Raw genomic sequence first — 20,424 nt, forward strand, 5'->3', positions numbered from 1 at the left:
AGATGACCACGTCTCATTGGCAAAGCTATTTGCCGCCCTTGGAGCTCTTGCTTCCGCCACTGCCGCTGCCACCGCCTGAAGACTTGTAGGTAGAGCCGCCTTGGCCGTCGTTGTAGTAGGAGCTTCCGTTGGGGTTGGAGTAGTAGTAGGAACCGTTGCTGTGTTATCGTCGGCGTGTTAGTAGATGGCTGGGAATGGGTTCAGAGGGGTCAAGGCAAGGGGGACGTGCGAGTTGGAGTAGTGATAAGAGTTGCCGTTGGAAGCGCCGCTGCCGTAGTCGCGAGAGCAGTAGTGGTTGCCCTGTTCCGCGTCAGTACGTCGATATCGCGCTCTAGGTGTGTCGGATGTGGATGGGGGAGGAAAGGGGGGGCCAACCTTGCTGTTGGTGCCAGAGCTCTTGTACTCGTAGGATGGCATGGCTGTGAGTTTGAAAAGATAATTGCGTGGGATATTTCGAAGACGACTACACTTGAGAGAGACAGGTTATGGCTGATTGAAGAGAGGGGAAACAGAGTGAGGGGGAAGGCGGACTTAATATTTTTTTTTAATATATTCCGCCATTGACGATAGTCAGAGGCACTGCGTCAGACTCGCTAAGCCTAATCTAGAGCTGTCCAATACTCGGTTCCGAGCCCAAGGAATTCGTCCCGATCTAATCCCTGAATTTCTCTTACATCCTTCAATCCGTCTCTTGCTCACTTGACCTGTCCCTTTCCAATTCTGGAGCCTGTCTGATGAGGTACAGACCACTCTCCTCCGCCGCATTTGACGAAGAGTCCACCTGCCTTTAGCCGTCCGGTGTAGCTAACCTACCAGCTGTGGGGCAACCACAGGTATAGGTAGAGGGTTTGTGCTGAAAAGAAAAGGTTAAGACAGAGGATGTATGTTAGTAGGGCGACGGTCGTAACTTGGCGAGTTCCCGGCGATATACCGGGCACCCAGGATCTGTAGCCTTGTGTGCTCCTTTTCCACCGCACGCTGCACACTTAAAAACGTCCGAGGTGCAAGTCGACGCAGAATGGCCCGGTTGGGCGCACTGTCCACAGATCGGAGCTGGCGCCTTGCAGCGATAATGCAAGTGTCCGTAGAGGTGGCAACGGTAGCATCTCGCTGGTTGAAGTCCCTGAACAAATGGTCGCGTGTATGCACACTCGCCATTCGCCATCTCAACCGTTCGTTGTGCAAGCAACCTGTCCACCTCCTCTTTCTTATCCAGGTGTACCACCAGAGAGCGGTATTCCTTGTCGACAGACGCTGTCCCGAGCCATCGCATCTTGTGCACTTTCACCCCGTTCATCCGCTCAAACACGGCGCATCCGATATCATCCGTCGCAACCCCACGATGGGCTCTATCAACCCGTAGAGGGTACCACTGTTCCCCATATAGCGTTCCCTTGTCGAAGTGTGTCTTTATCCAGGTGTCGTTCTGCCGTACTTTATCGACGTCCGTCTCTCGAAAGAGAAGCCGAAAACGCCCTTTTCCCTTAGAATTGACGCCCAGACAGGTCACACCCAACTTCGAGGGCAGCGTTCGCGCGCCGACGAATAGTGCCGGCGTTGCCTTCCTTTATGTCGCTGTCTAGGACCCGACTCACGTCTAAGCCAATGCCAGGCAGTGGCCCTGGGACCGAGAGGGTGGTGGCGAAAGTGGCAGGTGCTGTTGCTGTTGCTGATGAGGCGCACTTGGAGTGGCGGACTCCGGAGGGCTAGCGACGCGTGGGAAGAGCTCGTTTCGAATGAACTCTTCCAGAGACTCGACGCGTTTCTCCGCCCTTTCGGCCCGCTCCTCGACGCGTTTCAGGAGAGCTTCGATTCGCGCCAATGAATCCTCGTTGGCATTGGGGTCGGCATTCGTCGGTTTCGCTTTCGGCACGGCGGATTTCTTTCGTGATGGGCGCGGTTCAGGGTCGAATTGCAGCGTCGGTTTCAGAGGGCGACCGCGGGCGCTGGTCCTTGTCGCGTCGGTCGCGCTTGTCGAATTGGCCCCGATGCTACAGGCCACATTGTCGTTCGTACCGTCTTCCTCGTCATCGAGCAACTCGAATTGGTTCGAGTTGCGCTTGGTGCTGTTCTTGCTCTTCCGCGGCATTGTTCCGTGATCGGACTTAATATTATACACAACACCTCACGCTAGTTGCACAACAGAAAGTGGGTCAGTGTGGCTTTCGCGTTGGAGCGCCGATACCGCAACCTGCCTCTACGTATCGCACCTCAGCAGGATTTTCCGTGCCCGTCACAACAGGGACATGCCATCAGAGCTCATGTGGCTAAGACCCTCAACCTAGGGATAGAACGCATGCCGCAGATCGCCCGGGTGAAGACTGGATGGGCTATACGGGGCTCAGACCGGGAGGCGAGGGACCTGTTTGTGGTAATGCAAGACCACTGGGCGGTCCGCCTCGGGACCGTGGCTGTCCTGCGTGATCGTTTGTGATGGTATAAATGCAGACGGGAACAGCACCACCTGCTTGATCGACAAAACTCCGAAATCGAGCAGCGATCATGTATTAGCAGGTGTATCGCAATATGTACAGAACAGTAGACACCACCCTATCCTTCCAACGCCTTGATATCATCAATAGCCTTGTCAAATGCTTTGATGATTGGCCCATAGAGAATCTCAGGATCCTTCGGTGTCCCGATAAAGAGCCCGTCCCTGTAAGGGAACAAGATCCCCCGCAAGTCTCTGCAAAGAGGCTTGACACAGTCGAACTCCGGTTGTGGAAACTCCTCCAGGATATCTTCAAATCCATTCGCATCCATATGCCCTCGTTTGGCGCTCGCGATCTTCCGGAAGCTGCCAGTGTACCAATCTGTGAACATGCTGTCTGTAGGATGATCTCTTGCCCTGTTCACAAGTTCCCAACCACGTCGACCAAACAGCCAGAGAAGCACATAAAAGAACGACTCCAAATCGTGTCGGTAGGTATGTGAGATCCCACGCAGCACCTCGATAGCCATGAACTCCATCGTGCCAGTGCGACATCGCGCCCCGCTGCGCCCGTTGCCCAGCTCCTTGGCAAGGTCCAGGTCGATCAGCATGCCCATGTGGCCAGTCGTTTTGCGGTCGGTTATGATGATGTTGTTCTCGGAAATGTCCCGGTGCAGGATGTTGCCTTTGAGGTGTAGGGACTTGTGTGCCTTGATGGCATCGCGAAGCGCCCCTAGAAGCTCCGATTTCGTTTCGTACTTGTGGATCGCCCGGCCAGCTGGAGAGATCACTAGACATCGAAAGACTCAATTATCATACGGTCCGTTGTTGGGAGCGAGCAGACTCGTTCCTTGGGCTCCTTCCACATCGTACGTAACCTCGTTTTGTCTTTGGCTCGACCTTTGACTGTTGGATTTTGATCGCTTGAACGGGTTCTGACTGACATCAACTGACTTGCGCTTTCTTAACGGCCTGTCAGCGACGCTTAAGCCATGAAGCTCGCTGAATGACCGAGAAAGGTGTCGCGAAGACCGTCGCGCCACGCAGGCAAAAGTGGAACGCGCTCCAACAGGTGCGCTGCAATTGACACATATCCAATGACTGTTCCCGACAAAAGGGCAGCGGGAGGCTGAGACCGGGAGAAGGACTGCGAAAAAGTCGATGCAGTGCGTGGAAGACCTCGGAAGGAGTAGGGCTTCGTAAATGTCAGACCTGATCGCATCTCATTGATGCTAATTATTCGACGATGGCCGATCAACTCAGCAATGCCCTCAACTCCTCTCTGACGGGCCAATCTGAGCAGGTCTGCCTCTGGCTTTCGCCTGTCGGACGTCCACGAGAACTTGACGACATAACTCCAATCCTCGAAGTCCGGAGGCTTCGTGAGATAGCAAGACGTCCCACGGCAGACGACTGCCTGTTGACGGGTGAAAGGCTGCGACTCCAACCGCAGCCTCTTCCTGCCTGAAGTCCCGTCTTGGTCAACGTGTATCAAGCGACTGTTGCCATCCAGCTCTGTAAATGTGTCCAACCCCAGTTCTTCGTCATCCATCATTGCGTAACCGGCGATCACCTGTATGAACCGTTTGGGCTTCTCATGGATATCGAACGCGCCAGGACTGTAACATCCCGAGCGGTCAAATACCCAAACCTCCATCTCGCGCCCGCAGATTGTAAACGCGTGAACATACCGACGTGTCGGCTGGCAGGAGAAAACATCTCGCACGTATCGGCCGATCTGGAGAAGCGTCGCCTTTTTGTTGTTATTGGACGCCTTGAGCTCGCCAATCACTTCGACATCCCTCCAGTCGTGCGCGGCATCTGGCGGCTGCCCATTCGTTCGCTTGACAAAGAGATCGATCTGTCGCTGAGCTTCGGCACCGACATGATCCTTCGGGTTCGTGGTCGAATAGTAGCGGCGTCATTCCTCCGAGAGGAAGTCATCCTGGAATCGGAACCACCAGTCCAGAACTCCATCCTGCACGGGCGGATTCGGAAGGCCGGCCCACGCGCCATCGACGTGTTGGTCCTTCATCGCCTCATAGATGCCCAAGGCACGGCTTGTCCAAGTTTTCCCCTCGAAGTATTTCTCAAAGAATCCTCCCACGTCGCGGTATGTGCAAAATCTGATCTCCTCAAAGACCTTTCTTTTCACCACCTCTCGTGTCTGTTCGGTACCTTGCTGCGAAGCGGAGGAATGGGTAATGGGCGTGCTGTCGAATGTCGCAGGAACGCTTGCAGGAGGCGTTACTCGGGTGAGAGTGGCGACAAGATCAAGCACTGCGTTCCAGATCTTGGCGTCGGACGCCTTTTGAGTGACGAGCTTAACCAGTGGAAAGAAGTGACCGTAGTCGTGGTGGCCTTGACGAAGATGGCCTAAAATAGTCGCGAGTTCGGATGCCACGTTTCGATTGTTGAAAGGCGAGTGGAGATCAAGGGTTGTCTCTTGCCCCATCAAAGCAGTCAGTAGTCGCCATATCGCCTTTTTGCAGCCTTCTTCGGAGTCATCAGTGGCGTCACCATGAGGACCAGAGATTGACACATAGGACTGCTCTGCATCCTGAAGTGACTTCCTCAGGTGCACAGAGAGCTGCCCAGGGGGTGGCGCGCGATTATGTCGCGATCGTGTTCCGATAGAGTAGCCATTTAATCCGGGAACACGTAGAAAGCGCAACGATGCTGCACTGAGGTACAGTCGACAGGCTCAGCAGACATCACCAGTAAGGTAAGGTATCGACTAGATATCACGATCCCGGGGATGCTGCAAGAATGAGGATTGGGGGCCTGAAGTAGGAATGTGTGAAAGCGCGAAGGGTGGCGTAGCTGGACATCGGGCCGAAATTCATTCGGTCAGTGATGGAGATGCCTCAGGCCAAACACGCCAGGGCGTCCACTGGCTAGATGCTTGCATCGGCCTCAGCACCATTGACGCCGTCGGAAATGCCTCGTTATGGCCTGTGCCACTATCGCTACGCACAGCTGGTCTTGTAGCCCGTGGTGGTAGCATTTTAGTATGTTCAGGCACACGGCGGCTGAGAGCCCCTGACCTCAGTCCATGATCACGCAAGTTTGTTGGGCTTGCACGTGTCGAAGTTCTTTCGGAGAATAACCCCTGCCTGACCATAGAACTCTACGGAGTACCATCAGAGTGACATACGGCACGTGATTGCATGCGGTCATAAAGCGAAACGACGGGCGGGAGTGCAGCGCGTACTAACGAAATGGGAAGGGAGTGACCATGTCGGCCCATGGGAGACGGCTTGTAAACTTGCATGTCTTCACATTCAACCGTTTGCGGGTTCGGTCATCGACAGGGACGGAGATGGCTTAAAAGGCCCGGCAGGCACCACTTCAGGACTGATGCCAGCGGAGCGATCGTTGGAGACAACTTAAGACTCTTTTCAGCACCCTTTCTGGGGAAAATTACGGAGCGCATCGTCGCTCAGCGGACTCCTACCTACACAATTCTGGGTGGATTACCCTCCTGCCGTTGTCATCACGGAAAAAGTGATTCAATTCCCACACCGTGGAGGATTTGTATTTCGAGAGAAATTGCACCGGCAAGCGACTCGAGCCGACTATTGTCTGCGAAGCAGATTGCCATCTCCACTTAGAGGGTTTTTCACGAGCAGTCAGCACCGTGGGACATGCAGCCCTATCTTCGGTGTTGCTAGGATCAACATAGCTGCTCCGGACCTCGATCATTGGCGGAGCCTCGACAGAAGCGTCTTCCTTTATTTCTTGCCCGCGCGGCATGGGTTTGCCACTTTCATCGTTTGGAACAGTCGACACCGAGCGTCTCCCTGATTCTGCGGCCAGGGCCAGGCACTATTGTTGTTGTTGCAGTCATGTGAGCTGCGCTCCTCTTCGGGCGGACCAGTGGTGTCGGCGACTCTATGCGGTTCATTTGGTGACCGCTTGCTACATGTCAAGTGATTTTCTGGTCGGGAGACTGCAGGATTGTCTGCGTTGGAGTTCGTTTGAGCACTACGCCATGCAGCGTGAAGAGGGTAATGTGTATTCCCACACCCTGGTCTTGTGGTTTGGCCCCCACGCTAGGGCCTTGACCGTCGAAGAGTGCTCGAGATTGAAGTCTTCACTTGGATCGGTTCCCGGCACTTTTTTTGCGGACCCTCTTGTCTTGTCTTTGTCTTGCTGTGCAGACCGTGTGTTGGAGAACATTGACTATTGGGTTACTGACATGCTGAGAGGTGGTAATATCTATTCAGGCAATGGCCAGCTAGTCAGGCATATTTTGGAGGAGATGCGGTACATAGGTACGTGCGACGTATAATTATCCCTGTGGGTATACCCGTGCCACGCCCCACTTAATCTCGCGTTCGTTCCTCACCAGCTCCATAAGCTGGTGCGGACGCATTGTGTGACAGATTCACCCAATCTTTGGAACTCCTAAACCGTGGTGATTAAAAGTGGTAAGGCAGCAACGCGCATCCACCTTACGGTCGAAAGGAGACGGGGGATCCGACGAACTCGACAAGAAGCCTGAAGCGAACGCCAGCTAGGCATTGAGGGGCCTCATCATGGAGACGCCGGCTGAGGCCGTAATCATGGTGGGGCGAAGCGCGTCGCCTGCGTCGACACCCGCGAAAAGATCGACACGCGTCGTGAGGCCAAGCACCAAAATTCGAGAAGCCGCGCGACAGCCCGACGATCTGGCGGAGAAGACAACACGCGCAACTAGGCTTGCAACGCGCATTGCCTCGGACGATGTCGCCATCAGTGACGCGACTGAGCGGCGCAAAGTTGCCAGCAGCAGCAGTGGCGCGAACGAAGGCCGAGCCATGCTCCAGAAAGTTCTCGAACTCTTGAGCGAGTCACGTCAAGAAACGCAAAAGCTCAGCCGAGCGATAGATGCGCAAAACGAGATCATATCCAAGCAACAGCAGATGATCCAGGAAATGGATCAACAAGGGAAAGAGATGAGAGATGAGCTTCGTCACATCCGAGCGCAGTTAGAGACCCTGGCTACGCCCGCATCTTCTCTGCAGAGCAGTCCGCAGATGTCGTATGCGAGCGCTGCAGGGTCATCGCCGACGATCTAGACAATGAACCGGGGCACCGTACCAGCAGCTAAATCGGCACGAACAGCCGTCAGCGATAGTCTCTACTGTACGGTGGACACATCACGAGTCGAAGAAGCGAACAGGTGCCAGACGCAGATCGGCAACATCCGAAAGGCCATAGAGAGCGACATGAGAAAGAGTCAGAGGCAGGAGACTTGGAAATGCGCAGCGGTCGTGACAGACGCTCGAAACCCCGACCGGATCAAAATTTTATGCAGAGACCAAACCGAGTTGAAGCAGGTCAAGGAAGCAGCGCAGAAGACGGTAACTTCGGGAGCCAGGGTACTGAGAGATCAGCTTTACCCTGTCAAAGTCGACAACACCAAGCGTACCGCAGTGCTGGACGCCGAAGGCAACGTTCTGCCGGGCGCAGCTGAGGCGCTCGGAGCCGAGAATTACGTCACGATTGCCAAGATCACCTGGCTTAGCAACAGAGAAAAGCCAAAGCGTACGGGTCAATGGTGATCTATGTCACTAAAGAGAGTGACGCGCAAAGACTTCTGGACGGCGTGTGGTTCGATGTTGCGGGAGAGTCCGCCTGCACCAATGTTTTTGAACGCCGCGTAGGACCGATTCAGTGCTTCAACTGTCAAGAGATGGGACACAAGGCGTTTTCATGCAAGAAGCCGCAAAGATGTGGCAGATGCGCGAAAGCAGAACATCACCACAGAGAATGCAAGGAGACAGTGCCAAAGTGCGTGCCCTGCGGTGGACCACACGAATCGTACAGCCGGAACTGTCGGGCGCGGAACCCTGGGGATGAGACGCAGGCAGCGTCTGGCCCTTCGGGCTAAGCAGCGGAAGTGAGAATCCACTTAGGATCGATTATGGCACTAACCTTCAACAATACTAACACACAGGTATTCGACTTCGGATTTCGACAGACCGCGCTTCAGCTGCTGAAGGTAGGACGCTGAACACTTGGAGAAATTGGCCTTCAAGCAGGCCTGTCACGGAGCGAGTAGCGGCGAGGTTGGTGTAGCGTATGCTGACCCGTGGGGCTTAAGGTGTTACGCATTAATGTATTGAAATGTCAGTAGCTTTTACGTCTAGGCCCTATAGGAGAAATCCTCCGGGTGAAATACACATACATACAGACTAGGCTAGACGTGTACAGCGCACTTATATAAAGTGTGCGCACAGGCCGGGTGCAGCTAACTAACTAGGGCTAGCTAATAGCTAGGCATAACAAACTGTTACTATTTAAACGGCAGATTCTCTTGCAGCAGTAACCTTTCTGCCCTGCTTGCTTTATACACAAAGCGTTGCAAGGCGTTGCTCGCTGTGCTGTTAACCTTCGCCCTTAACTTAGCAAGCGTTAACGTTTTGCATGAAAAAAAGCTATGCATGCATCTTAATAGGTCGACCGTTAGTGTCGAGAAGAAGGGTCTAAGACTCGGTCCTGAAGCCTGATAGCTAGCTGAAGGTGTAGGGGCGAGACAGGATGAAACGGGGAGGACGTGGCACGCTGACGCGGAGAGATGGGTGCCTATGGATTAGTAAGTCCGCAAGGAAGAAGATGGAAGACGGAGGAAGAAGCAGGACAAGGGGATAAATAAAGGGCCTATGACAGAAAGGAAGAAGGAACACACATGCACCCCAAAATAATTATGCCCTTTGCCCTGCTTTTTTGCCTTGAGGAACGAAGAGACGAAAGGATCCTTCTTCCGCGCCCTTCGCCACACCTCCACATCCTCTACCCCTTACGCACGGACCGCATGCCGCTCCGTGCCCACCAGCCACTCTTCACCGCCACCTGTTTCTTTCCCCACCAACTTCCTGTTCCTGCTGCCCGTTCCCGTCCCGTTCCCGTCCCGCTCCTGCTCCGGTCCCACTCCCCGGGGCCAACTCACCTTTTACAGCCATCACCGTGCACCATGCCACGAGAACACCCCGTCACGGTCTCGCCCGAGGAAGTTCGCCGCACTTTGGGTGATCTTGAATCGCAGAGATCCCAGCAGCGCCGTTCCTGTCAACGACCTTCACCGCTTATTAGGGTTCCCCACGACGAGATCCTCCGCGTCTTGCACGATATGGACCGCCAGCGCGCCGAAGAACGAACCCGCCGCCGTGAAAGCTCAATTCCAATATACCGCACACACGCAACAGCCGAACAACCCATCCCCGAGACGACCCCGAGAAGAGCAAGCGCCCTCCTCTCCACCCCCAACGCAGCCAAAACACTCCCGTACAAGTCACACGCAGCTGCCAGCGACTGCATCACCGAGACGACCTAGAGAGGGGCAATCACCCCCCCCTCCACCTCCCACGCAGCTAAGGCGCTCCTTCAAAAGACACACGCAGCCGCCGGCCGCTCCATCACCGAAACGACTCAGAGAAGAGGAGACACCTCCCACTCCACCCCCCACGCAGCCAAGGCGCTCCTCCAAAAGACACACGCAGACGCCGGCCTCTCCATCACCGAGTCGATCCAGTGCGGAACAACCGCTTCGCCCTTCATCGCTCACACGGGCGGGCGCTTCCCACGAGGCCCGGGCCTACGCGAGAAACCGTTCAGCTCCAACGAGACTCCGTCAAGTCTACGCTACATCACTATGACGCCTGTTTCCGCTCTAAAGAGCAGGCATCATCGACAAGATCCTGGTGCAACGAAGTTCCAGTTGCCCTCCAGGTAGAAGCTGCTAAATCTTTCTACCAAGCGTTTACCGAGGAACGGACGTTGCCGGTGTCCCACTGCGTCTTCTGCTACAGGAAGACACCGCCTTGCGAACTCGCCACCATGCAGTGGAGGGATCGCTTGTCGCCCTCCATGATGTGGGCGACCAGGACCATCCAAGAGTGTGGTGCGTGCCTTCCGTCACACCAGGGCGCCGGAGCTGACGTGTGCCGCGAGTGTCGCGTCAGCTTCGACAGTGGACGGCTGCCCAAGGCCTGCTCTGTCAACAACATGGCCATCGGTTGTGAGCATCGGTACCCCGACGAGCTTGATGACCTCTCCCGTCGAAGAGAGACTCATTGCCCTACATGCGCCTTTTGGCTATATCACCAAGTTCACAGTGGACAACAAGACCCGTTCGGGAATCAGCTACCGCAAGCACGTGAAAGGACATATTGTCGTCTTTCCGAACAAGGTGGACGATCTTGTTGCCACCGTTCTTCCCCATCCCTTGCTGCAAGCCATTGAGAATATCCACGTCTCTTGGAGCGGCTCGGCTAAGCCTGGCTCCGCAGACGTCGGACACCTGCTTCGGGTGCGCAAATCTCGAGTGGCAGCCGCCCTGGCATGGCTCCAGAGGAACAACCCGCTTTACGAGAATATCTCAATCAACCAAGCAGAGATGGACGGCTGGCAGTATGCCGATGGGTTCAGTGTTCCGACCGTCATCATGGACCGCATGCAAAGAGAGGAACCGTCGACCGTTGAGAGGACACAAACGGACCATATAGTCCCGAACACTGATCGAGGCTTGGCGGAAAACAGCTTTACAAGCATCGATGAACTCGTAAACTCCATCGATCCTATCTTCATCGCTGAATCTTGCGATTTGGACTGTGCTCTGTCGACTGAGCAGACTCAACCTTCCCCTGGTGAGCCGGCGACTCTTGTCCCCGACTCGGCCGCCATCGGCCAGGAAGTTGATCCTGTCTACGAGACGTCTACGTCCGGCATGTTTCCTCTCGATGGTCCGGCTGCCTTCGCCGAGACCGATAAACTGTCGTTTCTGGCCGACATCGTCAACGCCAATCCGGACCAACAGGGTACCTCTGTGCCATGCGTTATGCAGGTCCGAACTACAGGAGACCAGCCGTTTGTCCGAGTAGAGCGTGGTGCGGATTTTGCAGACAACCTGCACGAAGATTTCTTCCCTCGAACATTTCCGAAGCTTTTCCCGTGGGAAGGGGCGGCCCGAAATCGAAGGGCGACTCGAGTCATGGCCGACAAAGCGACGCTGCCGACCGTCGTCCGAATCACTCTCTTCAATACTGGGCCAGATACGTATTGCAACGGCATGGTGGCCGATTCGCCACCCATCCTGTCTTTTGTTTCTTAGTATTCAACACCTCCTTCGCTCCTCCAACCGCCGCATCAGCATGGTCCGTGTCGCTAAAGATTCCTTCCACAGACTTGAGCAGGCCTATGCGAACTTGACCGAGGACCGACTGAAGAGGGCCGAGGCGGAGATGCGGGAGACGAGGACTACGTCGGACCCCGACATATCGCTCTTGCTTCGCGAGCTGTCGATCTTTGGCCATGCACAGCCGCTCTCGAACGAATCCCGTTTGCTTATGCGGAGGAAGATACAAGCTCTGGACATCCGCGCCGGTATGCCTGCAATCTGGATTACCATCAGTCCCAACGACATCAATAACCCGGTAAAGATGAAGCTTGCCATTCATAGGCTCCACGATTATGAGTCTGCGAAGGAGCTTTTGGCCGATCTCCGTGAAAATACGACAGGATCGCCCTGAGCACCATGGATCCGGTCAGCTCGGCCATCTTCTTCCACCGAGAAATATCCCTATTCTTTGAAAAGTATGTGAATACAGGCCGGGAATCGATCTTCGGGAAGATCAGCCACTACTACGCCACCGTGGAAACGAACGAGCGAGGCAGCCTCCACTTGCATGGACTCCTCTGGCTGGACGGCAACATGCGGTTACCGAACCTGATAGACGACATGGCCAATCCCGCGGAAGAATCATATCGTGCCCAGGTGATCCGATACGCAGACTCCGTCTTTCATGAGTGTCTAGATGAAGATGCCGGAAAAGCCGTGCGACAGCAGAGGAAGCCCATCGATCCCGTGGAGGAGGTCATGACTAGCACCTCGGCTCTCACTGCGGCCTTTGAAGACGAATCCAATTTCATCGCATACTGTTGCCAAGTGCACTCCCACACATACACCTGCCTCAAGTATTCTCTGAAGGGGGTCATCGACCGGGGGGCAGATCAACAGAGACGGACAGCCTGCCGCTTCAAGGCACCGTGGAAAATCGTCGAGGAGACAGGGTTCACAGAGGATGGCTTGCTTCAGATTCAGCGCAACCATCCACTCGTCAACCGGTACAACAAGTCGTTGGCGGTCGGCCTTCGCCACAATCACGACGTCTCGATGATCTTGACCAAGACCAAGGGCCTGGCCATGGTGTACTACATCACGAACTACGCCACCAAACTGGATACGCCGATGTGGAAGCGCATTGCTCTCGCCACCGAGGTTGCCCGCCAACTTCGCGAGGCCGGTCGTCCGACGTCTCGCGCGCCAGGTCCCGCCCTGCCCGACGGCAGGCAGCAGGCGGTATTGAACGAAAGCCGTCAATTCCTGATGAGAACGGCAAATCGCATCTTCTCCGAGCGACAACTCTCGGCTGTCGAGGTTTGTTACCACCTCCTTGGATATGACACCGACTTTACCAACGTGCCGCATTGGTCCTTCTTGAACTTGACGGCCCTATACTGGACAATCTTTCGGCTATGGGCGCATCTCCGCCATCAGGCCGGCGAGCTCACGGACGCCGAACAGCCCCCAGAGACAATCCCTCTGAGGCAAGGAGGGCGAACCCTATTATGCCTGGAGGCGTACGCCTACCGCGGTCATGTTCTACAAGACTTATGCCTGTATGACTACATGTCAATGATTCACTTGGTGCGTCGAAATGGTCGGAGTGAAGATGACTCTCACATTTTCTCGATGGCCAGGATTCAGACTGTGAAGGCTGGATGCAAAGCTTCGACGGCCCGACCAGTACGCCGTCCCGATCTTCCAAGGATACATCAGCGACGACCACGAGGACGATCACCCAGTCTATATTAAGCGGTACGCTCTAACCCCCGGCACCGTTTTGGCTCCGTCTGACACTCTGTGTAGAAACTCTGTCCTACATTTGGCGTTATTCGTCCCTTGGGAAAACTTCACTTCTGAGAGCCTAGGTGATATAACCGACATATGGACGACGCATCGAGCGGGCCTTTGTCCCCGCCTCCGTTTCTACGTCTCTAACATTTGTCTTTTGAGAAAGTCTGCCGAAGACGCGCGTAAGGACGCGAAGCTCTGGGCCAGTCGGTCGGAGGGCGACGACACAATTGACGTTGAGTACCCGCTTGACGATGGCCGATACGAAGAAGAGCCTCCAGCGATGGCTCATCGTCAGGCCTACAGAGCTCTACTCCAGATTTTGCGAAATGCCGTGCAGGACACGGACGCCACAAAAGACTCAGCCGTCCTTGGAGGTTTAATACACGATCTGTGCGAAGAGAACCCGGCTGGAGAAGAGCAACCTTTTGTCCAACGTCAAGAGGATCTGTACCGGAATATGCCCCATGATCAAGGTGACGCCTTGTGTCAACTCCCCATATCTCGAGACGATGTCCAGGCAGCGGCCAAGGCCCAACAACTATTGCATCTTCGGATGCTAGACGACATTGAGGGTGGTTCCCAGGGGACCATGCTTTCCGCGGATGGCGCCGACATCGACGATACGCTAGCTCGCTACGGCGATACGGAGTCCCCTGCTGCGCTCCCGGGCAGCGACCTCAATGAACGAGGCCCTCGGATGCTTGTCGACGTCAGTCCGGCAACTAGCTTCGCGGAGATGGGACACACCGCCGCGGCCAGCTTTACACTGAACTATCTACAGACCATGGCCCTTCAACTCGTTTGCCTGTTTCTGGACAAGTATACTGCTAATCCGGACTCAGCGGGTCAGCATCTTCAATACACCGGCGGGCCGGGTGGCACGGAAAGTCGATGATTATCGATGCCCTGAAGGACGTGTTCGCGGCGAGGAACCAGCCGCATCTTCTGCAGATAACCGGCACGTCGGGCAGTTCGGCGGCCCAGATTGGCGGCACGACGATCCACTCGGCCTGTGGGTTAGATTCCCATCGCGATCCAAACAAACCGCCTCCCCCCTTCTCGGAGGCGAAGAAGTGGATCTGGAAACAGAAGCTGGTACTCGTGATTGACGAGGTCAGTATGCTGGGAGGAGCCACTCTGCACAACGTCAGTCATTACCTGCAGGCACTCCGTGACTGTCCGGACGAACCGTTTGGCGGCATGCCCGTCGTTCTACTGATGGGAGACTTCTACCAGTTCGCCCCGTGCGGGACAAGCCTACTGATCATCAGACCGCCGGACCGAACAGAGACCCCGCGACAAGCGACCATATCTCACCACAGCGGCTGCAGATTGTGGCATCTGTTCAAAACCGTGGTGCTCCTCGAAGACCAAGTCCGCGCACGCAACGATCCCCAGCTCCGTGCACTCCTGGATCGAGTTCGTAACGGGCGCCAGACCCATGAAGATCTGAGCTTGCTCAATGCCAACATTGTAGGACGCTCGCAAATCACCTTTCACGATGGTTTGCGTGCTATAACGCCGCTGAACCGCACCCGGTGGGCCCTCAACATGGAAGCTGTTGTGGGCTGGGCGCGCTTCAACAAGCGGCACATCCGTATCTTTGTCTCGACTCACACCTGGCGCAACGGCACGCTGTCTCCAAACCTCATAGCGCGAACCATCGGACAAGGCGACGACTCTGCCTGCAAAGTCCCCGGCGTCTTCTTCTACGCCCAGGGCATGCCCGTGGTTGTGAACAAGAACATCTACACTGGCCTGAAGGTGGTGAATGGGGCTGACTTTACTGCCGTGGACGTGATAATCGATCCCAATCACCCGGGATACTGCTTGGCAGATGACGTGACCATCCACTTCGGGCCACCGCTCGGCATTCTTCTGCAGTCCGAGGAGACGAAGACCTTGGCGATACCGTCCCTCCCGGTGGGGACAGTACTTATCCGGCCCATGTCGCATACACTTGATTCGACTAACTCTCACTTCAAGTTCTTATCCGCAAGATGCACGCGACGTGGACTGCCCGCTGTACCAGCGTTCGTTCTCACTGATTACAAAGCCCAGGGTAAAACATTCGTCGAAGTACTGTTGGAGCTGCGTGGAAATCGTGTGACCAATGGTGAACCCTCCAAGTGCGATTTTACGAGCCTCTATGTGCAACTATCCAGGTGCACCTCGCTTCGGGGCATCAAGCTTCTTAATCCCGTGAGACACCATGACTTCATTGGCAATGGGCTCGATCAGGCCATTCTTGATGGAATGCAGAGACTCAAGAACTTGGCCGCGGAAACGAGACGGTTATACAAGGACCAAGGTTTCGAAAAGTAGTGCTAGTATACTAACCATCCTTATAGTTTGACCTTTCGCACGTCGTAACGCGGCACGTAGACGTCCTACACTTCATAAGGTGACCGGACCGCACGCCAGTCGTCCGGATCTCGCTCCCCTCCCTTCCCAGGACGTAAGCGCTTTTGCTCCTCACAATAATTTACCCACCATTCCTCGAACGCCTGGCGGCTGTAAAGCCACCTCGGCGGCCCGTTTCCTTCCCCGAACAGGTCCAGGATATGGTCGCAGAACATCCACACTCCTTCGAGATGCTGCGGATAAAATGGCTTCCTGTCCTTGCGCGCGACCACGACGGTGCCAACTTGTGACTGCCAGTCTGGAGGTGCAAACCCGGAGTTGGCATCAATATTGAGGTACGTAGCAATCTGGTTGTCGAGGTCTGCCTCGTTGACGGACTGAGTCCCCGTCCGATCCAGGACCAGCGGGACCTCGATGAGCCCTGGGACGGAGGGCACCGACTGCGAAAACACGACATGATTCGCAGGGATTGTAGTGGCAGACCAAAGGGGAAACTTGCGTTTCTCGGCCTCACATCGGACAATGACAGCTTCGACATGCCCCGACTTGCTGTGCGTTTCCCTCAAACCTGATGTACCCATCGGCGGGGAGGCATGCGTGGGCGGCGGGGTGGGTTTTGCTGCTGGCGCTTGCTGGGGCGATGCCTCTGGCTCCGAATCGGTGTCGATGTTGTCCCACTTTGAGTAATCAATCGGAGGCATTGAGTCGATTCTTAACAAACTGTTACACTTTACTGCATGATTCGCGAACAGTTCAGACTCCTTTGCCCTTCGAGATGATGGCCCCTTACAAGTTACCTCCGCGTTCTTACCCCGCCCGCCCTCAACCCACCTTGTTGTGGCGGGGTAAAATGGCGTCCAAGCAGCCACACTACCGGGAGCAAGCCTCATCGTCTCAGCAGACCTGCCAGTGTGGAACCAAATTCAGTCCCGTTCCTCAAGGCATTGGCGGACCCTGCAAGGGGCCGGTCTCCTGTGCGGGGCATCTCAGCCTCTCAGCCCCTAAGCTACCGTAAGCACTAGGCAGCAACTTAGCCCCCGACTGCGCCCCCTCCCCTCCCCTCGATGGAAGAGAATGTAGCAGAAGAGGAGTAGTATATTATTTTCCTACGTATGAGATCTTAAGCACACACACACACGCAAGATCTTGATTAGAAACAAACCACTGTCTAGCATTACAACAGAGATATGGATGCAATCTTTGATGCCTCATCGCTGGCCGAGCTCATGGCAAAGACCGAGCTCAACGAGCCCATCACAGACGCCGAACTTGACGAGCCCGGCGTCTTCTGGAAAATATCGCCCGAAGAGTTCGACGAGGACACTCCACGCCGCCCCTACATGACCTTTCAGACGACGCCCGGCGATTTCGAGCACTTGGTGATCAAGATATGGTCTCATGATCAGGGCGAGTCCGAAAGCACCCCGAGGAAAGACCACTCACTGACTGCATCTTGTAGGATGGTGCAGTGGACCAAACAATGTCGGCGACCCCTATGAGAATTCTTGGACCTGGTTCGCCTTGGGTGTAGTGTCTGAAGACGGCAAAGTCCTCGACGAGCATCTATTCGACTTCCAGACCAACGTACGGGCCTCGGACTCGCTTGCGTGCCACACCAACGAGTGGAGAATAGGAGCCCCTGGAGCGGGAGAAGACGTCGACGATGAAAGCCTGCTGGATGGATTCCTGGAGTCCCTGGCGTGCCCTCCGGCTCAAGAGATAGGAATCTTTCCCCTGGCGCGATACAAAGGCTGGAAGAACTCGGTGGTCATGATGGAGGTCCAGATCAAGCATCACAGTGACTGGCAAAAGTCCGACTGTTGCGATGAGATAATGCTGCGACGAAGCAGCAGACATTCTGCTACTAGACGGGACCTCGGACGAGCTACGTTCGAAAATGCAGAATTGTCGGTTAACCAACTGGCAGAGGCTGTCTCGGCAGGAACAGTTGCCGGGAAAGAGGAACTCATCTATAAGGTTAGACTGGCTATAAACGCGATGCCACTCCATCATCAGCATCGACCGGCATGGTTATACGTCTTAGCAGGCACCTTGGCGACGCGTTATGGCGAAACTAGTGCGATGGAGGACCTTCAGCAGGCCATCAAGCTAGTCAGACAGGCCATCGACGCTACTCCAGCCGGTCACCCCCTGTACTCGTTCCGATGGAGAATGTTGGGCATGGAAGGAAACCTTCTGACCGGTCTTTATGAGCTCACTGATATGCTGATGGACCTGGAAGAAGCCATTAATATTCTGAGACAATGCGTCGTCGAGGCTCTTCGGGACGAGGGGGAGGAAACGACGATATTGCGCAGTCTGGGAGAAGTCCTTCGTCTTCGATATTGCCGCCTGGGAGCAGTACAAGACCTGGAAGAAGCCGTCGCCCTTGGCAGGAGGGCCGTGGCGATAGCTGACCCGGACAGCCACCTCCGATGGACAGCCGTGATCTATCTGGAGCAGCTTCTGGCCACCTACTACGAGCGGACCAAGGCGGTCGAAGCCCTCGAAGAAGCAATAAGCCTAACCATGGAAGTCATCGCAGCCATCCCCGACGATGGTGGTGAGCAACCGGAGGCTTACCGCCATCTCGGACAGCATTTCGACAAACGCTTCCGTCTGACTCATGCCATCAAGGACCGCGACCGATCGACCGAGTGCTTCCATCTGGCTCTCCGATGCTCCGGCGGAATCCATGATCGTGTCAGAGCTGCCCGTGAGCTCCTCTCCAGGCCGGATGCCCTCGAACGCGGTCCCCAGTCGCTCAGAGACGCAGCAACGGCCATAGATCTCGTCTCGACAAACTTCATTTTGACCTCAACGTCCGACAAGAAGTATTGGGCTTCACAGACCTCGGGAATCGCTGCTGACGCTACCGCCATCGCTCTGCACTTTGGAAGAGGTCCCTTGTTAGCCGTTGGCTTCCTCGAGCAAGGTCGTGGGAGAATCGCCAGTTTTATTCGTAACATGAGGGGTGATATCACATCGTTGCGGGACAAGCATCCGGAACTCGCCGCCAAATGGGAGTCCGTCTCGCGCCGCCTCGCCGAGCCCGTTTCGCAACATGATCAAGTCGATGCTCATTCCGTATCGTCTCTGATGGACCAGCGACACCTTGATATCCGCTACCTGACCCAACTCCTCGATGAGATTCGCAAAAAGGATGATACTGATGTCCTCTTTCAGGGCATGAAGATCGATGGCGTATACCAAGTGGCTGCTCGGGGACCCGTTGTGATGCTCAACGTGAGCGTCCACAGATGCGATGCCCTCATAATCCAACCATCTGCTGTAAAAGATCTGCCGTTACTTAACCTAAGTCTTGGATCCATCTGGGCTCGGATCAACGACATTCAGTCCATGACAACGCTAGAATGGCTCTGGGACGACATTGTCGAACCAGTCCTCGACGCCTTGGGCTATACCGGTACCCCGTTAGCCGGACCTTGGCCGCACGTCTGGTGGATTCCTACCGGTCCCTTGACCATGTTCCCTCTGCATGCGGCCGGCTATCATCTAGAGGCCGGGAACAGGACCGCTCTCGACAGGGTCGTGTCGTCTTACAGCACTTCTTTATTTTCCATAATTAACAGCCTGTACCGTCAGCAAACCTGGCTGCCCGCCGCTAACATGAAAGGCTATGTCGTTGCCGTCTCAATGCAGGAGACGCCTGATATGGGCCCTCTGATCCACACCGACGACGAGATCAACGCCGTGCGGCAAGTATGTACTGCACCCCCTCTAAGCCTATCCGTCCTCTCGCCAGAGCCACTTCGAGATGAGGTATCCTCGGCACTGCAGACCTGCGGCATCTTTCACTTTGCCGGCCATGGCTGGGCTGCAAAGGATCCACTCCAGAGTCGCTTGTGTCTGCAGGATTGGAAAACCCGCCCCTTGACGGTGGAACGACTCATCGAGACAGATTTCAGCTCAAGCCTGCCATTCCTCGCCTACCTCTCGGCTTGCGGCACGGGAAAAAACAGCGAGCATGATTCGGCCGACGAGAGCGTTCATCTGGCGGGCATGTTCCAGCTGGCTGGCTTCCGACACGTCGTCGGCACCCTCTGGGACGTCGACGACCAGGTCTGCGTCGACATGGCCACCATGATATACGAGTCCCTGGGCGTCAACGGAATCAACGACGGGGCTGTGAGCCTGGGCCTGCACCATGCCACTCGGGCCCTGCGCGAGAGATGGCGGCGTGAGCAGAGTGCTGCAGAGGCTCTCAGGAAGCGAGACATAACCATGGACGACGACGGGGTATTAAAGGCTCCTCCGTGGGTCCCGTATGTTCATTTTGGCGTCTGACAGTTACTGTGCCTCGAGGAATGAAAGGACTTCTTGCCTTGCAAGGACCCACCTAGAAATTTGCTAGCTATAAATCGCCCCCTTTAATTCGTGCCTGCCTTTACCCTTCTTCGGCCCTTAACTGTTATTAGCTAGGGATCCTTATATGCCTATCTCTACTTTCGGCTTATATCTTATTAGTTACATCTTAAACTTACATCTGCCTTTATTTCCTTCTTATAACGATTAGTATTTCCTAAGAGATAAACTAGTTAAAGAGGTTAATGTTAGCAGTCGCCTTACGGCGTTGTTAAGTAAAGGTAGTATTACAACTTACAATTTTGTGGCAGCGTAAGCACAAGCGAGCGCTGCTGATAGCTTGATGAACGTCATTTTTCAAGGCTTAAGCAAAATGATGTGTGTTTGAAAGGAATGACAA

At 55.1% G+C, this 20,424-nt stretch overlaps 7 protein-coding genes across 7 annotated transcripts; 3 read left to right on the forward strand and 4 right to left on the reverse strand.

Moving 5' to 3' along the window:
* Nucleotides 1–177: 177 nt before the first annotated feature.
* Nucleotides 178–417, reverse strand: HRG_11764 (uncharacterized protein; the record flags this gene model as incomplete). Its single annotated transcript, XM_044870234.1, has 2 exons — nucleotides 178–300; nucleotides 376–417. The coding sequence occupies 2 exons, from the start codon at nucleotides 415–417 to the stop codon at nucleotides 178–180; spliced, it is 165 nt and encodes a 54-aa protein (XP_044714729.1).
* Nucleotides 418–1,597: 1,180 nt separating this feature from the next.
* Nucleotides 1,598–2,089, reverse strand: HRG_11765 (uncharacterized protein; the record flags this gene model as incomplete). The annotated part of the gene is made up of 1 exon (XM_044870235.1): nucleotides 1,598–2,089. One exon carries the CDS (start codon nucleotides 2,087–2,089, stop codon nucleotides 1,598–1,600), a length of 492 nt encoding a protein of 163 aa, XP_044714730.1.
* Nucleotides 2,090–2,550: 461 nt separating this feature from the next.
* Nucleotides 2,551–4,318, reverse strand: HRG_11766 (kinase; the record flags this gene model as incomplete). The annotated part of the gene is made up of 6 exons (XM_044870236.1): nucleotides 2,551–2,656; nucleotides 2,714–2,813; nucleotides 2,868–3,209; nucleotides 3,644–4,050; nucleotides 4,123–4,259; nucleotides 4,313–4,318. The coding sequence occupies 6 exons, from the start codon at nucleotides 4,316–4,318 to the stop codon at nucleotides 2,551–2,553; spliced, it is 1,098 nt and encodes a 365-aa protein (XP_044714731.1).
* Nucleotides 4,319–6,972: 2,654 nt separating this feature from the next.
* HRG_11767 (uncharacterized protein) lies at nucleotides 6,973–7,980 on the forward strand (the record flags this gene model as incomplete). Its single annotated transcript, XM_044870237.1, has 3 exons — nucleotides 6,973–7,457; nucleotides 7,599–7,797; nucleotides 7,843–7,980. The coding sequence occupies 3 exons, from the start codon at nucleotides 6,973–6,975 to the stop codon at nucleotides 7,978–7,980; spliced, it is 822 nt and encodes a 273-aa protein (XP_044714732.1).
* A 2,275-nt stretch (nucleotides 7,981–10,255) lies between these two features.
* On the forward strand, nucleotides 10,256–15,659 carry HRG_11768 (PIF1-like helicase domain-containing protein; the record flags this gene model as incomplete). Its single annotated transcript, XM_044870238.1, has 8 exons — nucleotides 10,256–10,436; nucleotides 10,534–11,512; nucleotides 11,601–11,891; nucleotides 11,936–13,124; nucleotides 13,225–13,295; nucleotides 13,347–14,179; nucleotides 14,356–15,257; nucleotides 15,396–15,659. 8 exons carry the CDS (start codon nucleotides 10,256–10,258, stop codon nucleotides 15,657–15,659), a joined length of 4,710 nt encoding a protein of 1,569 aa, XP_044714733.1.
* A 65-nt stretch (nucleotides 15,660–15,724) lies between these two features.
* Nucleotides 15,725–16,399, reverse strand: HRG_11769 (putative ectomycorrhiza-upregulated zf-mynd domain-containing protein; the record flags this gene model as incomplete). Its single annotated transcript, XM_044870239.1, has 1 exon — nucleotides 15,725–16,399. The coding sequence occupies one exon, from the start codon at nucleotides 16,397–16,399 to the stop codon at nucleotides 15,725–15,727; it is 675 nt and encodes a 224-aa protein (XP_044714734.1).
* A 525-nt stretch (nucleotides 16,400–16,924) lies between these two features.
* HRG_11770 (CHAT domain-containing protein) lies at nucleotides 16,925–20,006 on the forward strand (the record flags this gene model as incomplete). The annotated part of the gene is made up of 8 exons (XM_044870240.1): nucleotides 16,925–17,105; nucleotides 17,158–17,496; nucleotides 17,641–17,775; nucleotides 18,061–18,414; nucleotides 18,487–18,614; nucleotides 18,699–19,125; nucleotides 19,336–19,421; nucleotides 19,500–20,006. 8 exons carry the CDS (start codon nucleotides 16,925–16,927, stop codon nucleotides 20,004–20,006), a joined length of 2,157 nt encoding a protein of 718 aa, XP_044714735.1.
* Between the last annotated feature and the right edge of the window lie 418 nt (nucleotides 20,007–20,424).

The sequence above is a fragment of the Hirsutella rhossiliensis genome (genome assembly GCF_020360975.1).
Source record: "Hirsutella rhossiliensis strain HR02 chromosome Unknown scaffold00022, whole genome shotgun sequence".
Taxonomy (NCBI): domain Eukaryota; kingdom Fungi; phylum Ascomycota; class Sordariomycetes; order Hypocreales; family Ophiocordycipitaceae; genus Hirsutella; species Hirsutella rhossiliensis.